Genomic DNA, 24,477 nt, shown 5'->3' on the forward strand with positions numbered 1-24,477 from the left:
TCATGTTATCAATTGTCTTTGAGAAAAGATTGAAATGTCTTCTTTTTTTCATTTTTTGGGGGATATCTTTATAAATATATTATATAATGAGACTTATGAATGTGCAACCAATATGTCTCCGTTTCTAATACTAGCCCCTTTAAAATCACTTGAATTTAATTTAAGTCGTTTCAAAATCAATTAGTTTAAAGTCGAATTAATTTAGGTAACAAAAGTATTTTATGACACGTTGTTTTTTTAATAATTATTTTGGGGCAAAATAAATAATTAGTACCTATTTTGTTGAATAAGTTTGTCTTCTAATCTTAAAACAAATAACCCATGTCGAGTAAATACAGGATTATTTGGAATATTGTCTCCTTCCCACTGGCCTTTTACTTATCCTTAAAAATAAATATTATTCCTACGGTTCAGTCCCTCTAGGTTAGAAGTCAAAGCTAGATTTATTTTAATGAAAATAATAAATTAAGAGACCTATTACAATAGTCGTATTGTCTACATGTCATCTAAGAAGCTTAATTTAAAAAAAAATGATAAATTTCATAGTGTTGAAAGGAATTTCTCAGATCTATTTTTAATTAATTTTTTTGTAAAATTGCGAAAACATCATTATTCACAATGAAAAAATTTACACTTAATTCAGTTAAGTAAATATTTGAGTTACGACAGTTAAGCACTCATCTCACGATTTTTAAAGTCCACAATTAGTTTGTAAATTCTAAGCATCTTCGGTATGTTAAATAAAATAGATATCCCTGACAATTTGAAGAATATTTCATGGAGAGCAGATTAGCAGCCATGACATTTCATTCAATTACCTGAAATAAAATGTGATATGAAGGAAATAAAAACAAGTCCCATTTCGTATCAGGCAATGACATAGGTAGGAATGAATCCAATGTCAATCTTCAATTATATTTCAACGAGGACTTACGCTTCTGTGATATTGATTTGTTCATTGCAGCTGACCCTGGGCACTGGTCTTGTATTCAAAGCTTTCTATAATTGTGAATAGGCCTCCTCTACTTGCACTGAAAGAGGAGGCCCATCTGTTCCCCTTTATTTTAAAGGTGCTGAACCAATAAACAGAGCCTTGTCTTTTTTTCTTTTCCTCCTCAGAGTTACTATCTGTCATTGATGAGACCACACTTTATACTTATATTTTCTCTCTTCAATAATAAAATAATGATGATAACGGTTTTAGAAAATAAAAATAAAAAACTCAAAATCGTATCCCAAAAAAATATGTAGGAATTACAACCCTGGATATATGTGTAAAGCCTCGTGGAACTCAGAGTAGAATCGAAGGTCGGCATCGGAGTAATTCTTGTCTCACCCGTGAGTTTTGTACTTAAGAGACAGATAAAAATTGACAGCAGGAACTACGCTCCTAAAATGCATGTAAATTGAGGTTTTCAATAAATTAAAGGAGCAAATTAAAACAAAAGGTTTTGTCTGAAATACTTTTAATCCCTAAATGTCAACAATTTTTAATGTTAGCTGTTGTTTTTCTTATTTGCCTACAAATGTTAACTACATATTGCACTCCGTAACATCTTGAAATATGTACCAACTGTAGGCTTCATGCATTTAAGGTACTTTGGAATTGTCCCTATCCCTTTGAAGATCCTGATACCCTTCTTTACTCGCTTGTTCTGGTCATTACCTTTCATTGCACAAAGTTCCTTCACATGCTGCAATTATACCTATACTTGTAGCAATGAATGCTGTCAAAAGCTTTTCCCGTAAATTTGTATCCATTTGCGCATGACACAATGCACGGTGGTCTATGTGTTTACTAAATACGTAGCAAGGTTTGTTCGTTTATTTGCTTGTAATTAGTTTACTAAAATCATGACAGCTACGCTAATCTTCTCCCCAATAATCATCAAATTGTGAGAGTTACTATTTTTTTTTGGTTTCTTTTATTTTTGTAAAACGGAAGGTTATATTTTAAACAATTCTAATCATCTTTATGTATATATATTTATAAACCATCTCACCTTGAAAATAAAAAAATGACAAAATTGTAGCACTAAATCACATTTTTCAAGAATGAAGAAGTTAAAATCAAATATATATTTTTTTTAAAAAATAGTCAATATAAAAATTGGAAAAACGTATACACTATATGGGGGGAAAAGCAAAGAAAGAAAGCGCTTTAACCTCCGCACACTTTTAGAGAGCGCGATCGTGAAATGTGCCTCCCTTCCCCCCTCACCATCTTCCCTCCTTTTTATTTATAAGGAAAAAAATGCCCCTTTATATATGCTCCATGTTAAGACACATCAGTTGTACAACAAAGCATACAATAATAGCATCTCAATTTATCACAAAATTAATCCCTCTAAATATGTGAAAGTCACAATATAAATTTTTGACAGAAAAAAAAATTAGTTTTCTTCCCCTGTTTTTAAAAATTATTGGGAAATCTACATATATATATATATATAAATTATTCGAAACTATGAGCATTCGTCGACGGTTTAGCTCCTTCCGTGAGGCCAAAGAGATAACATCCTCGCCTGCTTCACTAAATGTACCTCGACGTAGTTTAAAAAAGAATCATCATATTCGTCCTGGAGGTGCGCAGAGTGGCTCTCATTCTCGTTGGTGTAATACAGAAGGATTTGCTGGAAAGATTTGGTACTTGCACTATGGTAAGTGGAGTGTTCATTTGAATGTTTTATCACTTTGATCCCCATATTCTATATTTTGTGTCGCGTCCTTATTACGTAAATCTCATCTTAACCAATCTTGACATAATTTTACACATTCAATATTGATTTTATGCTGATATTTGACAACTCATATTTAGAGTTTGTTTCCACTTATTTCTGTGTTACGTCCAACTATCCTTGGGATCTACAAAGTCAGATATGACATATTTCCTTTCAAAATAGGAAGTTTTGTGAGGTGGAAATACAATTGATTATAGAAAAATGTTGCAACAATAAAAGTAAATTGAAACCAGTATGTATTGATTTCTCATGATCGGTGTTGCATTCATTTTTAAGAATAAACACAAGACAACTAAATTAATAATTTTTTTAAAGCATGGTAGTGGTAGTATTATAATTACTCCATCTAACTTAAAATTGTATTTGACGTCCAATATATTGTGTTGATTTCCTTCTCTAGGAGAGATCGTAAATTGAGCAAGCGAATTTTTTTTTCTAATTTAAAAAAACAACTAGACACATTGTTATCTTTTGTTGTCGACTTGGTCTCGATGCCTTAAACTCTTGTTCTTGGGTTTTCAAAGTTTTGATCTTCACGTGAAATATCTTTCCCTAATTTCAGTCTCATTATCAAGATCAAACCAAAGCAACTCTATAAAATGTCCTTTAAAAAAACTTTAAGTAATCTTTATATATGTATATAATTACCATTTATGTAGGTACATCCTTAACTTTATAAAAAACAGCTATAATAAATTGACAATTATAAAGTAAGAATAGAATAATTCCAATTATATTAAAAGTGGAAGAACAATAATAATTTAATACATCATTATCTTAAAAACTTCAAAGACTCCTATGTGAGATATAAAAAAGTACAAGTAACAAGTAAGAAACTACAGGTAAGCAAGTAAAGGCTAGCGCGTGTGTTCAAAATAAATGTTATAAAATTAATCAGATGATATAACAAGCGATATGCATCAAAGAAGGGCATCATGTTAATATGTTTTTCTAATGTGTTTACTAAGAGTGGCGTGGGACACCTACTTCTCATAAATTAATAGTAGGAAGTCTGTTATGATGCACTCCAACTTCATATTTTCTTACAATTTTGCTTCATCATTATGATCCAGTCGCACTCCAAAAGCGTAAAAAACTAAATTTTCTGCTGCCTTACGGAAGGGACCAACCATGGGCAACTATAGATGGGAAAAGGACTCTATTACAATTTACACAATGTACAATAATTCTTCAGTGGGTTCGAGGTATTATTATTTTTAAATCATAGCCCAATATCTTATTTTATAGCGAAACTACTGTTGCTTCGAGTTTGTGAAGGGATTTTGAAGAATGCATCCCGCATTATTTAGAATAGGGTGGTCGGGGAAGATACCTAACTGCTCAAGATGGTTTTTTTTATTTAATACCTCGGGTGAATCTCCTGTACTCTTCCTGTAAAGAACTTCCTGACTATGCTGATGCTCAAAGTCAAGACATTAATAATACCCGGCGTTTAGGGCCCCAATTTCAGGTAGTCCCGATGTTTGTCACGTCTTTGCTTAATCGCACAACATCTCACTAAGAAGTTGTAGAAAGTCAAGGAGGACTTCCTACCCTTTATGATATGTATAGTTTTTCATCACTATGTATCCTTATATTATAATTTAGGGGTTCGTGTGGCCCTAATAAAGGAAGAACCGACGGGAAAACAGAATTCCAAGAGTGCACCATTTTGGACCAGAAGGAGTCAAAAGTCTTTATTTTTTTTGTAATTTCTAATTGACCCATATAAGTTCTTTCGTCCAGCTGATATCCTGCGAATGAAGAAGTTATTTTTTTATTTTTCGAACCAAAAGGTCCTCTCTTTTCAACATCCTTGAAAACCACGAGTAGTTTATGAATTTCACTAGGGATTCTGTGTTTAAGCATCCTAAGCCCCAATCGTGAATGGAGGCCTCAATTCTACATTTTGATATCAACAGTATTATTTTCCTTCAGAAGAAGTCATCCCGTATACTAACTATTTTTTGACAGGCGCCATCGTTTTACGGAATGAATATTAGCAGATCTAGAATCTTTGGAATAATAATTTTATTCCAAACCTTGACTTTGTCAATAAGTTAATAATAGTCTTTACATACATATATTTATCCATTTCTGTAACACAAAAACGACGATGATATTATGCGTTGGCATGTAGGTACTAAAGGGTGCTATATCTAAATGATCGTGAGCTAGGACAAAACGTTCACATCTTCTTGTGGGGCGTACATCACACTCTGGGAATAAAGAAAATGGAGGTTTTTTCTGCTTATGTGGCAGGGTGTCCGTCTTGTTGCAAAAAAAGGTCCATCTTTCATGATTTTGGGGATACAGGGAAATACAGTGTGCAAACCACTAATGTAGACCTTGGTGGAGATCTTCAGACCCTGTTTGAAGATGAAGAGCGTCAAAATGTGGCCTTCACTGCTAACAACGCCAAGAACCATAACTTGCAGTGGGTACTTGGCTTTCATCATCCTTGGGACGTTATAAAGACTATTTTTCCTTTAGTTATACTTCTGGACTTGACAGAAATGTTTCTCATCTGAGACGAACCAGGCAAGATCATACACAGGAGGTATCTGTTTTAGCTTTATCAAAGCCATGGTTCGAATTACCCTTTTCTCCCCGTTGGACGGGTATAGAACCTGTACCTTGCAATGTGTATGGCTATGGCACCGTAGGTCTTCATTGATGGCACAATGTACATTTGAACTGGACAGGGATCGCATTCATCACTTGGACCTGATCCTTCTAATTTTTTTTGTCTATTTTCATCAAAAAAGTAGGACCTCAGACGATTTTGGCAGCTTTTAATATTAAACAATTATTATTAAGTTTACTTAATTTAGAATAATTTTGTTTATTAAAATACATTACTAAAAAACAGACGTGTTCATTTTTTGATATCAGCAACCTCTGTTGTTCTAGTGTTAAAGAAGAGGAAGAAAAAATCTGTCCATATTAATTACTCATTAGAAAATTCATTCTTATTACTTTTTAAAATGTATAGATTAGTCGTAATGTGCGTTTCTCGTAATTAAAAATATATCCTGGCATCTACATATATATCTAACTAACTAAATAATATACGTATGTGTGTACGCTCATATACGCAGAAAGTATTTTGCAATGTGAAACAAAGGTCAAGAGACAAAATCTGATATATGAAAGCCATCAGAACATATAAATATATTACTGATGTATCCAGTGTACTCGCACTCGCGAAGCAGTTTAGAAATACTTGTATTCACATCCGTATATCCCAGTTTATATATTTGATACACATGATCGATTTTAGCGCGAGAAAGGCCTGGCCAAAAAAAATGTGCGCCCCAATAAAAAATTTATTAAATTATATTTATTATCCATACCATTTTATTTTTGCATTGTTTTCTCTCAAAATCTATAATGATTTAATTTCACTTTTTCTAAAATTCCCTACTTTTGAGCATAACGAACAAAATGCTTAAAATAAACACTGCTGAACATTGTTTATTTAAAAACCAAACTTTATATATATATGCAAAATCTAAAATAAAATGTAGATAAACATACAAACCAGCTAAAACCTCTGACTGTAAGCAGGGGCAAGGAATGTGCAGCAGGCCCATGATTTAGTCTATACGTAAAAAAACCTGCAAACTAGTTCAAAAGATTTAATTTATAGAAGATTCTTAGAATCCTGGATATTAATAATAATTAGATCAATTTTTTAAAGTTCTTATAGAAATAGAATGATATCACAAGCAAATGACCATTTTCTTTAAAGTCCATGCCTTTTAATAACTTTTTTTATCAATTATGTATCTTTTTAGGTTTATGATGTTTGTTGGGAAAATATAAAATATTCATTTTTTTATATGACTTGAAGTGTAGAAATTGCATCTTTTCCACATTTTTATAGGCATAAAAATGTATCTTTTCACGTATATTTACAACATTAAATATAAAACAATTATCCAGCTTGGAGGCAGCCATGAAGGGGGCCTGGTGCACTTGTCCCATTTGTCCCTCCAAAAACGGTCCAAGTGGAATCATTATGTCAAGTAGACTTATACATATAATATTATTCACATCTAGATCAGCAAATTTCTAAAGTTATCGACATTGGGTACATCACTTAGATGAATATTAATACCACAGCTTTTTTCTCCTCCTCCGTCCCCAACTTATATTTGAATGAGCTGTTTTTTAGATACTCAATCCACCACTATTTTAATACCCTCATGGCCTCAACTCAAAATATGAAAAACCTTTTCTTAATTTTTTTATTAAAAAAATATGCTTTCGAATATAATTGTCCATTTGTATTATAAAGAATTAATATAAATAAAATAATATTTTGTCATAAAATTTTACCTTATGGCCATTCCCTGATTTTATATATATATATATATATAATTTTTTTTTTTTAAATATATAAAAACATATTTTATTACCTTTTCATATATTTCTTTTTAAGAAATAAATTACTGCAAAAAAGAAAAAAGAAAATGGGAGATGACTTATGACTATGAATTTAAAAATACATACATAAATAAATACATGGGGTATTTTTGAAGCAATTATGTCAAGGTCTTAAAAATAAATACTATTTATACTTTACATCTATTAATGAAGAGGAAGAAAGTACAAGAATTTCACAACAAATTTTGATATTTTGACGAAATAATCTTCCTTTTATTTTTTTTATTTTTTGCTATATGCATCAATTCGTAGTATGTAACGAAGAGGAACAAAAAAATTGCATGTAAGGGACTAGTTTAAGTCCAAATTTGAAAGGGAAATTATTTTTAAATTTCAAATAGATTAAAAGAAAAAAACTAATTACATTAATTGAAAAAGAAGAAAATATATATAATTGTAGAAAAAGGTAAAAAGACCACTAGGAATATTGTCATAGAAAAAATTGCGTCAGACAAATTTCAAACTCTTTGCCACTTTCTATTAAATTTCAAAATCCACCTATGCACACAGTCGACACGAAATGTTTAAGGAGTAATTATAAATTTAAACCCCTGTGATGCTAATTCTGAGCAGATTATCTGTCATAAAGCTTTATTAGACCAGCTGCAAGAAGCCGTAAACGGGGGGAGAGATGGAAATAAACAAGGATATAGACTGGATTTACTCTGAGGTCGATCCTTAATTTTAATCAAAGTGCAACAAAAACTTTTAATTATAAGTTCCCAACAAGTCCTTAGGGTTATTTATGGACTTAGGATTTTGTAACAATCGATCAATTCCTCACAAATGGCTGATTTTGACTTGTTTTAAAAAAACTGCTCATTTTACTCTTTTCTTTGTGTCAAAATTGATCATTTCCCCCTTTTTTTTCTAAAAATTGTTCATCTTTTTTAAATTGGCGTGAAATAAATATCGAAAGTTTGGGTTCTAGTTGGATTATACAACAGCTTTTGAGGATTATTTGATTATTTTTGAAGGTAAAATATGTATATGATGAAATAATAGTTATGATTACATGATTGGATATGTGAGTGAGCCGACAACATCCAATTAGAGGAAGGATAAATTTAGCGCAAAATGGACTGTTCAAAAATCTCCATAGAATCTTGCAACATAAGATAAATACTTTTGTACCAAATTGCTCAATTCTGGTATCTAATTTATGCAAATGGTTGGATGTGATGGTGATGATGAGATGCCTCCATCTAACAAGACTCCAGAAGATTTTGTCAGCTTCAAATTTCATTCAACTACTAATGTGGACGTTTTTTAGTACGTTTAAAACAACCTATACTGATTGAACAAAATTTAGGAATAGATTATGATAAATAACAAAGAACACTAATTACTTTATATAGTTCTAATAAACCTTTATTTTTCTTCATATGCAAATTGCTCAATTTTTTTATTTTGAATGATCATTTTTCAAAATTTTAGCGCTCTTTTTTGCCAAAAAATTGCCCAAAAATCATAAGTGTACTCATCAACTATCAACGTTTAATCTGATTTCGTATATGTATATCAATGATATTTTGTATTTAGTTGCTATACAAAAGACATAAAAAATAGACCTGATTATTATCCAATCTCTTGTAAGAAAACAACTAAAAACACCAAAGTTATCTATTGGGGAATCAAGTAAATGAATATTTCAGTTTACTTATTTAAAATGTGTTGCTTTAGTAATTTTGTGTATTGGTGTTACTATAGCGCTAATTGAGGCTAAAGGAGGTTCGCTCTTAAGGTATTAAATTTCCAATTCTAAAGTTTATAAAAAGAAAATTTACTCTTCAGTTCGCCAATTTAAAAAATTGCTACAAAATGCAACTGGTTTTCATCACTATGTATCTATAGAACTATATTTGCAAAATAATATGATGTAGGCTAAATACCAATTATAGTCCTTCTGGAAGTTCATGCCTTGTCACACCTCTGGATCTAAGACAAATAGACCACATTGAAGTTATAAACAAAGTTTAGATACTCCAAAAAAATTAACTATAGCATGGAATCTTTATTTGATTTAATAGACTTATATGACACGTTTTAAATAAAATATGTATATTTCTAATTATTTTAGTGTAATAATGAACTTTTCCTGCTTCAAGTGATACATGTGGCGCTGTCAAAGGATTAATTTGTTGATAGTAATGGAATTGAATTTATATTGATAGGCCTCATTTTGATGTATCATCAAATATATCAATGTGTTTTTAAAAGAATGAATAGAAATTTCCAAATAATTAAAATTAATTAAAAATTAAGAGCTATGAAAATAACTATTTTGTATGAATCGATTAAAGTTCTCTTTCTTTCTTTTTTGAGCGAGTGAGGGGAAGAAATAGATGGGAAGCCAATCCAATGGGCTCAATCATTTTTTGTCTACATTCTACATAGAATGATAAATAAGAAGCCTCATATTTATTGGTCTTGTACAAGTTGCAATCCAAAAATGATACGAATAATTTTATTTGAAGAATTTTGATGAGATTTGTAATATAGATAATACAATAATTTTTTCTTCTTTTTTTAAATATCCAACAAGTTATTCATATTTAAGCCAATAATATTGCCCTGTTTTGGGTTTATATCCACAAGGGCGACGTTTAATTTCATCCTAAGGGGGTATTATCAGTTCTTTATATATCATAATATTTAACCTGAACATGTGTTTTTAAAAATTTAATTGTCTTGAGGAGAAGATCTGTCAAGCTTAGTTCACGAAAACAGATTGATATTTCCTGGAGAAAGCGATTTTTTTTTAATTTGAATATAAAAACTATAGCATCCTTTTAAAAACGTTGCCACATGGACAATGCTATCAAATAACATGGAATAAAAATTTTCAATAATTTCTAAAATAATTGAGAAGAAAAAATGAGTTTTCAAGACATAATGAAAATCAATCCTCACCTCTAAGTTGTACAACACGTACAACTTTATTGCATTAGGAAACTTCTACTCTGAAAGAAACAGAAAAAGACTAAAAATAAGTTTGTTGTAAGCCAATTTCTTCCAATTTTAACATTATTCCAAGAAAATCTTTACGGATTCAGTAGATACACATTCATCTTCAACTAATCACAATGTAGAATACTAATTACGAGAAAAAAAGTGGAAACATCGACAGCTGATAACAAAATACATTGTATATTTTTGAGTTAGTGATGTCATGCTGTGAAATAGTTATTCATACAACAAAAAGTGATAGATATATGACAAATATACGAATAAAACCGAGTACTTTCCAAAAAATATAGTTGTGAAACTCGGTTCAAAATTGTTTTTTTTTTTTTTTGTGTTGGAGCATATTTGATTTTCTCTAGACATATTTGGACCGGTATTTTGGTCCGTAATGTCATTTTATACTGTATACCGGAATTTAATCATTTTGTCATCGTGGACTTCTTTTTTTTGTTTCGATATAAATATATTTAGATTATTTTATTCGCTACATTTCCTTCCCTTTCTTGATTTATAAGTTGTACCAACATGATTTATACATATTTTTATATATAGACATTATTTTGCCTATGTTTAAAATTTTGAAACACAAATGACGTCATCAACCATTAATCTATCGAAAAAATAAAACTGATCCAGAGTGAATTTTATATTAGGACCGATCTAGACCGAATTTTTCTAAGAGAACAGTTCAAACCGAACTTTATTAAAGTACTGAAATATTTCGGATTTCTAGACCAAACCCCAAGACTAGAATTTACCTGCAGGGTATCTTGTTATGTTCTGTATCCTCAGGTATAGTGTTGTGTTGGTCCAGTTCAATCCAATTATAGGACAGGTTCTTAAGATTGTCGATGTTTAGGTATCCCAATACATAGCTGATTAAAAGAAGGAAAAATGAATTTGACTAACGTCTTCAGAGATAGAACTTACTAAGTTTTAGAACTATACTGGACCAAACAAACACTCAACTGGAAGGAACTGCCGTGTTTGTTTCTAAATAAGGACGGATACAACACTAAATACATCTTATACACACTCTCTGTCTATAATGGAACACTTTTTGAAAATTACGAAAATTGTTATACTTCAAAATTATCATCCCATTTGGAAAATTTAATTCGTAAATACAATCAAAAACACCATATTTACATTTTCAGTCTTTTGGCTTAGTGAAAAGTTCCAGCTTGGTGCAAAACTTTGTACAGCAGTTCTTTACAAAGATTGGCTCTAGGTTGGCTCAAGCAGAGATTGTAGAAGTCTTCAGTTGGTCTTTTTTTGTGTGTATTGGACTCTCAATAGCTTCCCATTGAGGTTTCCAAAAATAACCAATTTCATGGGGAACAGCTAGGGCTGTGGGAAAGCCAAGAGTGTCAGTGTTCAATCTTGTTGAGAAGGATTTTGCACCGTGTCACACATTTTACTCGTTCCGTAGGCTTCAAACCCTAAAAAAAAGTTTTCTTGTAGGCATTAAGGCTTAAGACTTGCTGCACCAAGTGGTTCATGGTAGTCTGGCCACTATCAAATTCAAGAGCGATGTCATTGGGTCACCTTACCTTTCTGTCTTCAATAATCCTTTTAATTGAATACACCAATTATTACAGCAGAGCAGTTACAGTCCAGCACTTTATTTATCTCTGATGGTGACTTTCGAGGAATTCAGATATATTCAGAATTGCAGCTCCGCGTTGCTCCATGTTTCCGATTATGAACCTCGTATTTCTGGGTTAACTTTGCTTATTTTTTTATTTACAGTTTCTTCAGACAATTATTTTCAATCAGTTATTTGGGTTAAACATCTAAATATTACAATAAAGCTGTGCTATTTGAAAAAGTGTTGCATTTTAGATAGAGGGCCCATTTGTACTTACCCTATCATCATAAAGCTATGTATAAATGAGTTATAATAATCTGAGTATTTATCGGAGAGAGGTTTCGTGAAACATCAACTACCAATTTATTGTGTGTGATAATTCTACACTAATAGGTTGATAAATAAAAATATACGTAAAAGCATTTGTTTGTTGTCTGTTACATGATTTATATCCTTTTTTTATATGGCTTGTAAGGATACATTAGTATATAGACCATCTCTACTACCTTTTTCCATTGATTTTTTTTACTAGCTCTACCTTGATAAGACATGGTTTTAACAATTATAATTATAGAGCTGTGTGAAATATGACTTAGAAGGTGTGCGAGGCTTTTTTGGCAATCTGAATATCTTTTTTTTATTTTAAATAGCTGATATCATTATTCTCTTATTCTTGAAGAGAGCACTTCTAAGAAAAAGTAACACTTAAAGTTTATTGAAGATTTATAATTGTTATGTCTTGTGGTACTCAGAATAGAATTGAGGGTCGAATATGGAGTAATTCCTGGCTATGTCAGATAATATATTGCTAAATACAAAATTGAATTTGTGTTAGATTCCTCTCCCTTATACCTGATACTTACGTTGTTGCCTGGTTTGACCGTATCACATATATCTGCACTTCCCCATCATTTTACTTTCATCCATTGTGCAACTATTTGAAATTATAATTTGTACCAAATATCGTCACTTTTCCTCCGAGTTTGTGAAAAAAAAAACAAATATTTTTTCTACTTTTTAGAAAAGGTAAAAAGAGACAATCCTGTAGCTCATGCCTCGAAAGAGCTCCTAACACTAAGTAAATGCATATGAATTACACTCCTATTCAAATTCTTGTATGTAATTTTGAATAAGTAAATTTTTATTTAAAAAAAAATCATATGTTGGGCAAAAATTAACGACAGCAGACCTCATGCACCCTACCAGTTGTCGCAACTGTTTTATTAGAGCTCTGCAGTGAGCATGCTACAATATTGTGGAGCTTATTTTAAATTCGATAAATTTTGAGCTCTGAGAGTTGAAATTTTTTTCTTCTAATATAAAAACATTGTAAATTAATTTGGAACTGGCATAAAAAATGTTCAGAGGTAACTCAATGGCTCCAAACTTTTGACATTTTACGATTTTTTTCAAAAGAGCTTTTTTACCTATATACCATATATGCCCCACGTGTTTCAACAAAAAAAATGTACAATAAATTTAGCTAAATAAATTTGCAATCGAAAATATGTTATAGTTTTTTTTACTAATATTTAGAGATATTTGGCAAAAAAGAGGATAGACTACTATAATTTGCATGTTTTGCTAAACCTATGTCCATATTTCTGCTCGTTAAAAAATACTTTAAGAGTGGTAAAAACCTTTTTATAGGTTAACAGTATCCTAGGGCATGACGAGAAAGTGATCTCAGAAACTAGTTTGAACGAATGAATACTAATAGGTCCTCAATATTACCACTGCTGTAGAACTCAAGCTTTATAATATACAAGAAGTAAGGCTTCTAAAAATTATGCCCCACCTAAAGACAAGCTCACATGTGATGAAACACACATATACTATTCGTTTTGTTTGGACTATCAACTCCTTATTTTAAAGCTCTGGAGTAATTTAAAAATTGAGATTTAATGAAGGAACTACTTGGTTGGGGACAGAACTCACAGGAAAAACTAGTGACCAAATGGCTGGTTAACCTAGGTCCCCTGAGGTCAGACATTGATTCAAAAACACTTTTTATAAATTGTTTACTTCCTCTAAGCAAAAATAGCTTCATTACAGAATCGCTACCTCATCAATATATACTAATAAGTCGAATAATTTAGATGAGGCTATAAATTGCATATTCTGTAGTGAGAAACCCAAAACGTCAATACACATTATCTACGATTTTGATAGGATTTATCCTTTAGTACGAATGTCTGAACAAAACAAAATACAATTTATAAGTCAAGAGCTTAAAAATAGAATGGGTAATGGCCACAGATACAGATCTTCTTAGAACTTTTAAGGTAGAGACTATCATAAGGAAAATACATGAAATATTTTATTCCAGCAGACGTCACAGAAACCCCATGCCAATAAATTTGGAATGTGTAATATTGAAAAAACTTGGCGTCATAAACAAAAAGAGGTCAAGAAATAAATTTGGATTTTCTCCTTTTTTTGATTTTTGTTCAATATTATTTTCAGGTTGACGCAAAGCATTTATAATATACACACCGAGTTGATTATTATCATTTTTAAATCTTTATCTCTTTAAAAAAAATACAAAAAAAAACAACATTAATTGAAAACTAAGGCTAACAAGATTTTATCTTTCTAACAGCACTATCACCTTAATTATCTTTTTTATATATTCAATAGCTTTGACAACATAAAAAGAAAGAGTAAACAAGACATATTTTTAATATTTAATCAATTATCCGGACAACAGAGTATTAAATATGTCTAGTATTAATTTAAGAAAGGATATACTACGCCGTTACCTTGATTGTATCCCACAATCTTTCCTCCGAAAATAATTTTAAAAAAGGCCCAAAATCCCTTGGTATTTAGACAATTCTTCCCAACTATTGTTAAATCATACTAATTAAATTGCTCACAGCAAAAAAGATCGTACTTTAATTTAATTAATCATCGTTCAAGGCATTGATTAGGGAAAAAGAAAAATCGACTGCTGACAAGAAAATAAAGTTTAAATTTTTGTGTTAGTGATGTTATTTTAACTTTTATACGGAAATTTAAAATTTATTATTTTGTACAAAATATATACAAATGTGCAGTGAGCAATTTGGGCATGTCAAAAGAAAAGAAACCGGAAATCAAAATGGTAGCCCTCACAATGTGAAAACAGTTTTTGAGCAGCTTAACTATCATGACTTTTATTAGATCAGCTACAAGGAGCTGTGATGAGAGGGGAAGGTGGAGAAGAAAATAAACATGGACATGTGCAACAATTACTCAATTATAGTCTAAGTCCAACAAGGACTTCGAAATACAACTCCACAATCAATCCTCAAAGTTATTATCCGTCTTTAATGAGAACACACAAATATTAAATCCGTTTTTGTATCTAAATTATAGTAGAAAAATAAGTTCATTTCTCAGGAATTCAACAAGAATAAATAATAGCAGCTATGAAAAATGAAACAAACATCAACTGCAAAAATTTTCCAGGCTAATATGATTAATTTCTCATCCTTGAGCTGGGAACAACCAACTATGAATTTTATGTGCTCATAAAAGCACACATTTCTCAGGGAATTACAAGAGTTAGTCCCTGTTGACTTGGACTATAATGGAAGATTACTTCGGATTAGTTCACGGGTATGCGTTTACGAGAAAGTGAGTGGGATTTGTGTTTATTACCTTCTTTGAACTCTAAAAGCTGCTTGTAGCTAATATAATAGAACTTCATGATAGGAAAGCTGCTCATTATACAAACATTTTTCAAATTTTCAGGGTTATCATTTTGATTTTCGTTTTTTTTTTTTTTTTTAGATACATTGTGATTTTTACAACTCACATTAAGACAGTCCTTTAAGACATATATAACACATTTTAGTTTGAAATGGTTTTGAAATTATTAATTTCTTTATTAAGTATTAAATAGCATTACATTTAAGCATATTATTTTTATAATAAGGAAAAATTGTTGCATGGAAAATATAGTAGTAAACTATCCGAGTGAACGATATAGCATTATTCCAAGGTCAGGTCAGGAATCGATACTCTCATAAAAGCATATCTCCAGATCTTGAAAGTTGCTATCAGAGACGCAGAAAAGAAAGTTAAAGAACCCCTTGATAAACTGTCTGAAGCTATGAATAGTCTCCGGGAAAATTGTATTGAAACAATTAATACTGCCATAATCAAAGTAATCGAAGCAAATGGAAAAAAAAAATTAAAGAGTTGCCACAAACTAAGCCAGGAAAAGATTTTCTCATCTCAAAGGTATTCAAAGTATTTCAAATGAAAATCTAACATCAAAGATTGTATCCAATTCTGGATCAGAAAAGAAAAAGAAAAGAAGGAGATTCACAAAACATAATAAATTCAGACGGCTACAGATGAGAAAAGAAAGGAATATATTTCAATCTTCCATAACTACTCACCTTTGAATTAACCAATGGAATGAAAAAATTCGTGGAAAAAAGATTGTATTTCGATTACCCCTACGAAATTGAATCTCGCCGATATTCTGGTTGACTTCCAAAAGTTTGAAAGTTCCACAAAGTGGCGTGAGTTCTTCTTTAATATACGTAAAAAAGAAGGAGAAGATGTTAGTGAAGATGAGCATGTACCACCTGTTTTCAAGATACAGAAATCTAATCTTCCAAATAGAACTACTAAAGAAGTCGAAGGATATTTATCCGTAATCAAAGGTGAACTCATCAGAACACATCCCAAACTTATTCATCCAAACATTTCAAAAGACGAGAAAGTAGCCTTGAAAGAACTAATTAGACTCCAAAAGAACCAACAATTGATCGTCAAAGTGTCAGACAAAAGTATTTTCTAGCCAATTTTCATAACTATTTGGAATCTTCGATGAACATCTCTTGTCTACAACAGTCAATGCCAATCCATACTACAAAGAAGTCACGGAGAAGGAATTCAAAAATGCCAAGAAACAAATCAAAGAAGTCTTGAATGATGAGATATTGAAAGGCTTCATCGATAAAGATGAATTTTTATGTATAAACCCAGAGAAAAGAACGCTGCTAGATTTTATGAGATCTTTTTTAAAATTCACAAAGACCATCTTTAATGGAGTCTTCCCCCAGGGCGTCCCATCATATCCGGCTATAAGTCCATCACTGAGAAGTTAAATGAGTTCGTGGATTTTCATTCAATAGCTTCCGTAAAGTGTCAAGAAACCTTCATCCAGGATATTCTAGACTTCTCGAGATCCATCAACGAGACACCTATCTCCATTTATGCTGCTGGTTTATATAGCAATATTACCATTAATGAGGGATTCGACACATTTAAAGAAGGTCTTGAAACTGGAACCAACAAATCAATTCCATCATCGTTTCTGATATCATTGTTGAAACTAGTTTCTTGTCTGAACATATTTGAATTTGATGGGAAGCTCTTCATCCAGTTGTGGGGCAAGGCCATGAGAAACAAAGTTACACCCACGTTTACCAATATTTTCATGGTCAAAATAGATAAAATTATCAAACAGATGGCAGCACAATCTTCAAATCAAAAAGTTTCCAATCCTTTTTATTTTCTACGTGGGTTCATTGATGATTTGTTTATTATTTGGAATGGAACAGAAGAAGAACTTGAAAATTTCATCTCATATTTGAATTCAGTTCATACCGCAATAAAGTTCACGGCATCTTTATAAAATAATCTACTCATTTTTTGAACACCATTACTTACATAAGAGACGGGAAAATCCATACGGATTTTTACCAAAATAAGCTTGTAAAATTATGTATCTTCTCCCCTCGTCTATCCCACGTGTGTCGGAGTTCTGTCCTTAAGAATCTTGAGAATTTACAGCAATGAAAATAAGCGAGAAAATTGTTTTCAAGAACCTAAAGAAATGCTGATAGTACGAGATTATCTACCAAAAACTATGGATTCTTCCATCGATAAAGCAAAGTTAATGGAAAGGAATGAATCAGTCAAGAAAACCAAACCCAAATATAATGATTGCCAAGTGTTTGTCATAACTTATTATCCACAACTCAAGCAAATTTCATCTGTACTTCACCATCATTGGAGAGTATTAATGCTGGCCCCTAGAATGGAAATAATGTTTCCAAAGCCAGCTATAATTGCCTACAAAGAAAAAGAAAATCTCAGGGATCTCCTTTGTCGTGCAAAAGTTTTTCAAGAAACTCTGAGTAGGTCATTCGAATATGAAAGTGCAGGTGCTAGAACAAGCCTGACCTCTAAAATCCGATACTAATATGATACAGTTACTTTTGGTTCGAGAAAAATGGGGAACAACCAATTTCAGTTAAAAACTTCTTCTTTTTTTAAATTTATAATTACGAATTTATGTAAGGGTACGATCCTATATTTTGATATTTTATTATTAATACTATTTGTGTATATTATTGATATATTATTTTATGTATTCTTAGTTTTAAATTTTAATATTTTTATTTTTGTGAAAACTTAAGAATTTAAGAATATTGTTATTTTGTTATTTCTGAAGAGGTCTCCAATCGAGACAAAATCGATTATCCTATAAATAGCTATGTTTTATAGTGTTAGTTGAGTCAAGGCCGTCTTTTATAAAGTATTCGTCAACATTATAGTATAGCAACTATTCTATCTGACCATGTTGAATTGTGGATAAAAAATGGAGTACTTCTTACCTAAGTTCGTTCCTGATACCTAGGTTTATGTATTTTATCTCACAGTTGCACACAAATTATTTAATGGAACGTCATGGCAGCTAATCTGATCTCCTCTGAAACAAAATTAAAATTATCAAGGATACTATATTAACAAATTTTGGTTATCTCTTTTTTACATACAGAAAAGTATTTTGACATACAACCTTTCAATTACGCTAAAAAACCTTCAAATAGACTATCACAAAAATGGTTCATTTGTTCGTCGTTTGTTACTATCAGTGTTTCTGTTCCTCATTTTTATTCACCTTTTGCATTTCACAAAATTTGATCTTTAATGTCCTCTTTTTTTTCAAAATCAACAGACTAAAAAATTATGGTTCTTTGAATCATCCAAGCAATCTAGAGAAATGGTAAAACCATTGTGTTAAAAATCAATAACTTTTGGTTGGTTTTCGTTATTTGAATCACGTAACTCATTTGGACCCCTTTGGGACAAGATAGACGTGAATATAGACAAATTGGATATAATTTATAGAGGAAAAATGAAATACAGAGAAGATTTTATTAGAAAAATACATAATAATCTATGGAATCACTATTTTATCATGGTATTAGAATCCAATTTCAATATTAAACAGTAAATAGGTTGGCATTGATTTAAAAAAAAAGAGTACAACCTTTAAGGTCTACAATTTACGCTGATAAGTATCGTCGAATAGCTACAATGTTTAGCTATCATATCTAATTACATTTAGGGATATAAGGAAGGATACGTGGGCAAAGAATTGCCCACAGGAAAAATTCTTTCACAATGGCGGCTTCAACGGCCTATATTAATGTTCAAAGGTTTTCTAGAGAATGGAAAACTATCTTCGGATTGGTAGATAAATCAAAACATATAACAAGTGATCCATTAAAATATGTAAACTTACTTATTCAATAATTAATGAAGGTGAAGTTATTGGAATTAATTCATGTTTCGATATATTAAAGCATAAACAATTAGTTACAAAACAAAACAACCCTTAGCTCTCTAGTTTACCTTCAAGTCGAGAAAATAACATTTGAACGAGATTGACAAATTTCCATTCGCGCAGTCAAAGCATTTGGGCGTCTCCAAGACCAGCTTCTACGCCGTTAGCAAGTCCAAACGTTGGAGAGGATGAAGGGATATATCAGAAAGGGTAAACCAGACCCGGATGAGATATATAAACAGCTCAGGCCAATCCTCTTAATTCAATTAGGGAGTATGCAAGAGATCTTGGGATTTCATAGCATACTGACTTGAGAGGGCTATAAAAAAGTGGGTGAAACAGCCTTGTAAGGGTGGAGAGTAATGAAAGTAACCCATATCATTATTTGTAAAACTCTTTTCAATGCGTCTTTAGAGTTCTTTTGAACTCTTTTTCGATACTTTTGACACATTTACAACCCTGAGACCTGCCCCATCGACTCAAACTTTTGGGTGAATGTCAAAGAGAAGGACTGCACTGTCCATTATACAAACACCAAGGCCCCCAATGCCCCTTTCAGCCATTATTTGGACGCTATGACAGAGGACTACATCCGCAGCGGTTTCTCAGGCCTTCTGCCACCGCCTGGAAGGTATCATTGCAGCTAAGGGCGGCGACATTAATGATGAAGAGAGCTAAGGCATACATTTATTTATTGTATTCATTTTGTTGAAATTTCATTGGTAATTAATTAATAATATGTTGTTGATGTAAAAATTCAAATTGTTTAGATTTTATTGGACCACTCGGTATAATATAATTGTGGGCAATTTCATATTAATCGTAATTTTTCCGCAGACAATTTTCTGATGACAATATTCTGAAGTGTTTAGTGGTCTGTAAGAAATTATAAAACCATTTCGTATCAATTAAAATATCTAAAAAAAAGACGACTCCTTCTATATCCATTTTTTCATTTCTACCCAACCTGTTTTAATATATTACAAATACCTATATATATATATATTCATATACTTTTCTAAAATCAATTTTCTTTACATTTTTAAAGTGGTACATTTTGAAGGATGCAGTTGGTGGATCATAGCCAATGAAACATCATAGCTTGGACCCAGTCAAACTTAATAATAATTTTTTGTTCAATATCAATTTCGTTTCACTTTCTAGAACCTTTCTATCAGCGTGTTCTATCAATTACCCTTACATAATTATAAAATATTTTTTTTTTTTTTTTGTAAAGTAGTCTTTTGAAAAAAAAAAAACATTGATAAAAACATAGTCAAAGAGTTCTCAAGAAAAAAAATCAATAAAGAGAAAAAGAAAGGGATATAAAATCACTAATGATACATATATATATATATAAAATGTACATGTGATCTTAAAGTTGACATAATCATTTTTTTGGAAGAGTTTCAATTTGGTTCTTTAATAATGCCTTTACTCAAAAAAGCATAAATAATCAACACCATTTTTATTTATTGGACTATTTCAGACTTTAATACAAAATTACTTTTTTTAGAGAAGACATTTGTTATTTTTCCTTACTATCCCATTTTTCATACTCAAATAATATTTTAACTAAAGGTCTTCTTTAAAATAATTTTTAATTTTAAATGCAAAGCTGTAATTATGACCTTTTTTATTAATATATTGTGCCCAAATTTCTATTAACTCTTTAATTCAACTTTGGAGCTATAGTCTTTTTAATTATCTTCAAATGCTATCCCAGTAGACGGTGGAAGCATTTATGTGTCCATCGATTTGAACTTGTTCAAACATCTACTCAGTCTCAGACATATCGGAATTCATTCTATTGATGTATTGCAGGAAGTTAATACTTGTATTTAAACTATATTACATAGAAATTAATCAAATATCATTCTTTCAGCACAGCTTTGAATCTTTGGTAGGTTTTTTTTTTTCGGTGGATAGAGGTACTATGCTACTAGTGATGAAAATCGTCTGTATTTTGAGCATGTTTAAAAAAAAGATAAACAAAATGACACCCCTGACAATTTAAATCAAGTTTTGAAGGAGAACACTTAGAAGTTATGACGTTTCATTAGATCAGCTACCTGCAGCTGTGATGAGTGGGAAAGAAAGTAAGCAAGGACATTTGCAATCAATTCCCTTTGTCGATCCTCAATTCTACTCTGAGTCCAACCAGGACTTACCCTTATAACTCTGCAACAAATCTTCAAGGTTACTCTCCGTTTTTATGTGACCACCCAAATGTGCCATCAAGTTTTAAATATAATAGAATGTAGTAGAGAAGGAAGTTCATTTCTCAGAAATTCAATAATAACGACGGCAGCTTAGGATAAACAAATTTATTTCGTGTGGCATCTGTAAAAAACACTAGGCAAACCTACTCTAGTTATCGTTAAATAAAAGTACTTATCCAATCGTAACTAAGAAAATAAAGACTTTAAAAAGTCGTTGGTGAAAAATTGGGCATTCGAATATCATGTTAGCCATTAATTACCTGAATTAGTAGCTAAATTATGTGTACATACATATATTTTTTCGTATGAGGTATAAGACAGATTTAGGAGAAGTTACAAATGCAAATTAGATTGATAATAAAACCTCTCTTTAAATGCTTAAAACTGCATCAAACATTATATTATCTACATATATTTAGGTATTTACTCTATATATCAAATTAATATGAAATATTATTTCCAGTAACCAAAAAATGTATAGATTAAATTCACTTTTGAAAAAATAGGAATATGTTTGTATGTAGATATATATATGTAATATATTCGTCAAATCATATGCATAAAAGGAAAAACTATAAAGAACTGTGCGTGCACCATTGTACTTACTTATACATAATATACTGGGTGTCAACTAAACATTTACACATTTACTCAATTCCAGTGGAGGGGTTGTGTGGCTGCACCTTCTTTTTTTTTTTTTTTTCATTACATAAGTTAAGAGGTACCCCACAATAAGGTGTTTTTGTTTTTAATAGAAAATTTAATTTAATTTTTCAAATTGTGTTTCCAAAAAAATTAATTTTTTCAATTTAATTTTTCTAATATTTGTGCAAAGAAATATTTTTTTCTAAAAAAAAAAAAAGATTCAAAAAACCAACCCCCTCCAAAAAAAAAAAAAAAAAAAAAATTACCCTGCGGACGGCCCTGCAGTGCTACATCCCTTAGAGTGTGGACACTAATTATTATAAAAATTAAAGTTAAAACAAAACTTATATAACTCATAGAGGCTTAGAGATATTGTAAAACATTTCGTACTAAATAATTGATCTAGTGTTTTAAAAACATTTTTGGTTATCCTTTATTTGTGAGAAAAAAGAAAGTCAGAAGAAATAGTAAATCTTTCAGTTTGATCAAGTCTGGTACGCCTCCAAATATTGTTTTTTTAGTGATGCTATATTTTTTCTGTGAAGATCATAATTTAAATCACAATATGATCGTGGTTTTATATAAATAGGATCTGATTCGTCATATAAGATCTATTGAAAGGATAAATTAGAGTCAGTGATGATATAGGGTGATATAAGCCGATCCTGTAAAACGATCTTAATTTTGTTGCTATCAGGGCTCAAAATTAACAACAGTGATAACGTCATGTCCATCCTTGAGAAAGGTGTCTAGCCATAAGCCAAATTCCACTTAAGGGAAGATGATGCTCCTACAGACACGTCCTATATGATGAAAAAATCCTAGCCGTTGGAACAACAACTTTTAACATCCATTCAGTCCGTATTTGAGTCTAAATGATCTTTGAATATGTTTCATTTTGAGGTGTAGGATCAGAAAACGCCCTCTTTAACTATGGATGTACAGAAAGCCTATCTAATTAGGAATTTGATTGGAAAAACATTCCAAAGGAGGTGGTTCGTGCCTACAATTATGCTTACCTAACAAACTCAAGGTTTTAATGACACGGAGCTCAGTCTTAAGTGAAAATAAAGCTGTCCTGAACTTTGCTTTGGCCCAAGGTAGCACTTTCTAAACTAGAAGCTCGATGTAAGCATTTGCATTGAGCCGCTCCTTCCTTTTCACAAAAATGGGAGGGTAGACTTCGTCTGTCTGGGCCATTAGATTTTTTGTTCTAAAAACACGTTTCATTTAATCTGAGATATTGTTTGAATGTTCCGTTTTGATGTAGTGTCTGTTCTGCTTATTCACAGTGGATTCAATGGTGAAAAAAAATTTCATCAGAAAAAAAAGTAAATCTTTGGGCATATTTCTGTTAGCTTTCAATTTTTTGTTAATCTTCTCTCCTCTTTCTAACTATCTCAGCTTGCTCTGTTCAGGGATAAGATGTACTCTTGTCCTCTTCCATGATTTTGCACCAATGTCATTACGGATTGAATATAATAAAATATATAACTCTAGATAAAATAAACCCTCTGTACATTTGAAACCATAGTTTTTTATAAGCAATCGGCTAGTCTTTGGAATTCTATATGTCTTTACTTTCTTTAGGGAAGTGAAGCTGACCTTAATTGATTTTTAGTTAAGTATTTTCCAGTGTGACATATTATATGTATATTATTGACAATATTTACTTAATTTTGTCTATGAACTTTTACGTTATTTCAGCATTTTAATATCCTTATCTGAAATGTTTGCTTTACTAACAATGATATTTATAAATGCTAATTATAAGTTGACAGTTATAGTCATTGATTATTGCCTCTGGTTGAAGATAAAAATAAATTATGATTTTTTCCCCTCCAAATTTGCTCTGCTTAAAAGCAGGTTGACTTGTTATTGGTACCAGCAGTCTACGAAGGAAAGTGTTATACTACCATAATCATAGTGTTGCGAATTTTAAAATGCCTGCTTTAAAATCATCCATCACAAAGGAAGAGTGATGGACTGAGTATCAACAGAATCAAAAGACAGGACAGATTTGTAGGGTTCTCAGATCATTTACAAGGTGGTTAGATAAACTGGGAAATGATTATAACGAAGGGACTGGATGGAATAGAACCATAAATTTTTAATCATTTGAAAGCTAAACTTAATGAAAATCGATTATTTATAACTATATTTGCCTCTCTTGATAACCTCAGCCACATGGCGGCATAAGCTTTGGTAAGCCCGGGGGACCTTGCGTGGACAAAACATTCCCATTAAACGGGTAATAAACTTTTGCAGGCTCTATATGTC

At 31.2% G+C, this 24,477-nt stretch overlaps 1 protein-coding gene across 3 annotated transcripts in view; it reads left to right on the forward strand.

Annotated features, from left to right (window-relative positions):
* The first annotated feature begins 2,256 nt into the window (after positions 1 to 2,256).
* The window catches only part of LOC121118162 (solute carrier family 4 member 11), a 74,656-nt gene continuing 52,435 nt past the window's right edge, over positions 2,257 to 24,477 (forward strand). For all 3 annotated transcript variants that reach the window (XR_005864356.2, XR_005864355.2, XM_040712712.2), the window contains exon 1: positions 2,257 to 2,660. Coding sequence is in view for 1 of the 3 variants with exons in the window: in XM_040712712.2 (XP_040568646.1) it covers positions 2,468 to 2,660 (193 nt within the window). In the remaining 2 variants the exon portion in view is untranslated. The remainder of the gene's footprint in view (positions 2,661 to 24,477) is intronic.

The sequence above is a fragment of the Lepeophtheirus salmonis genome, chromosome 5 (assembly GCF_016086655.4).
Source record: "Lepeophtheirus salmonis chromosome 5, UVic_Lsal_1.4, whole genome shotgun sequence".
NCBI classification, from domain to species: Eukaryota; Metazoa; Arthropoda; class Copepoda; order Siphonostomatoida; family Caligidae; genus Lepeophtheirus; species Lepeophtheirus salmonis.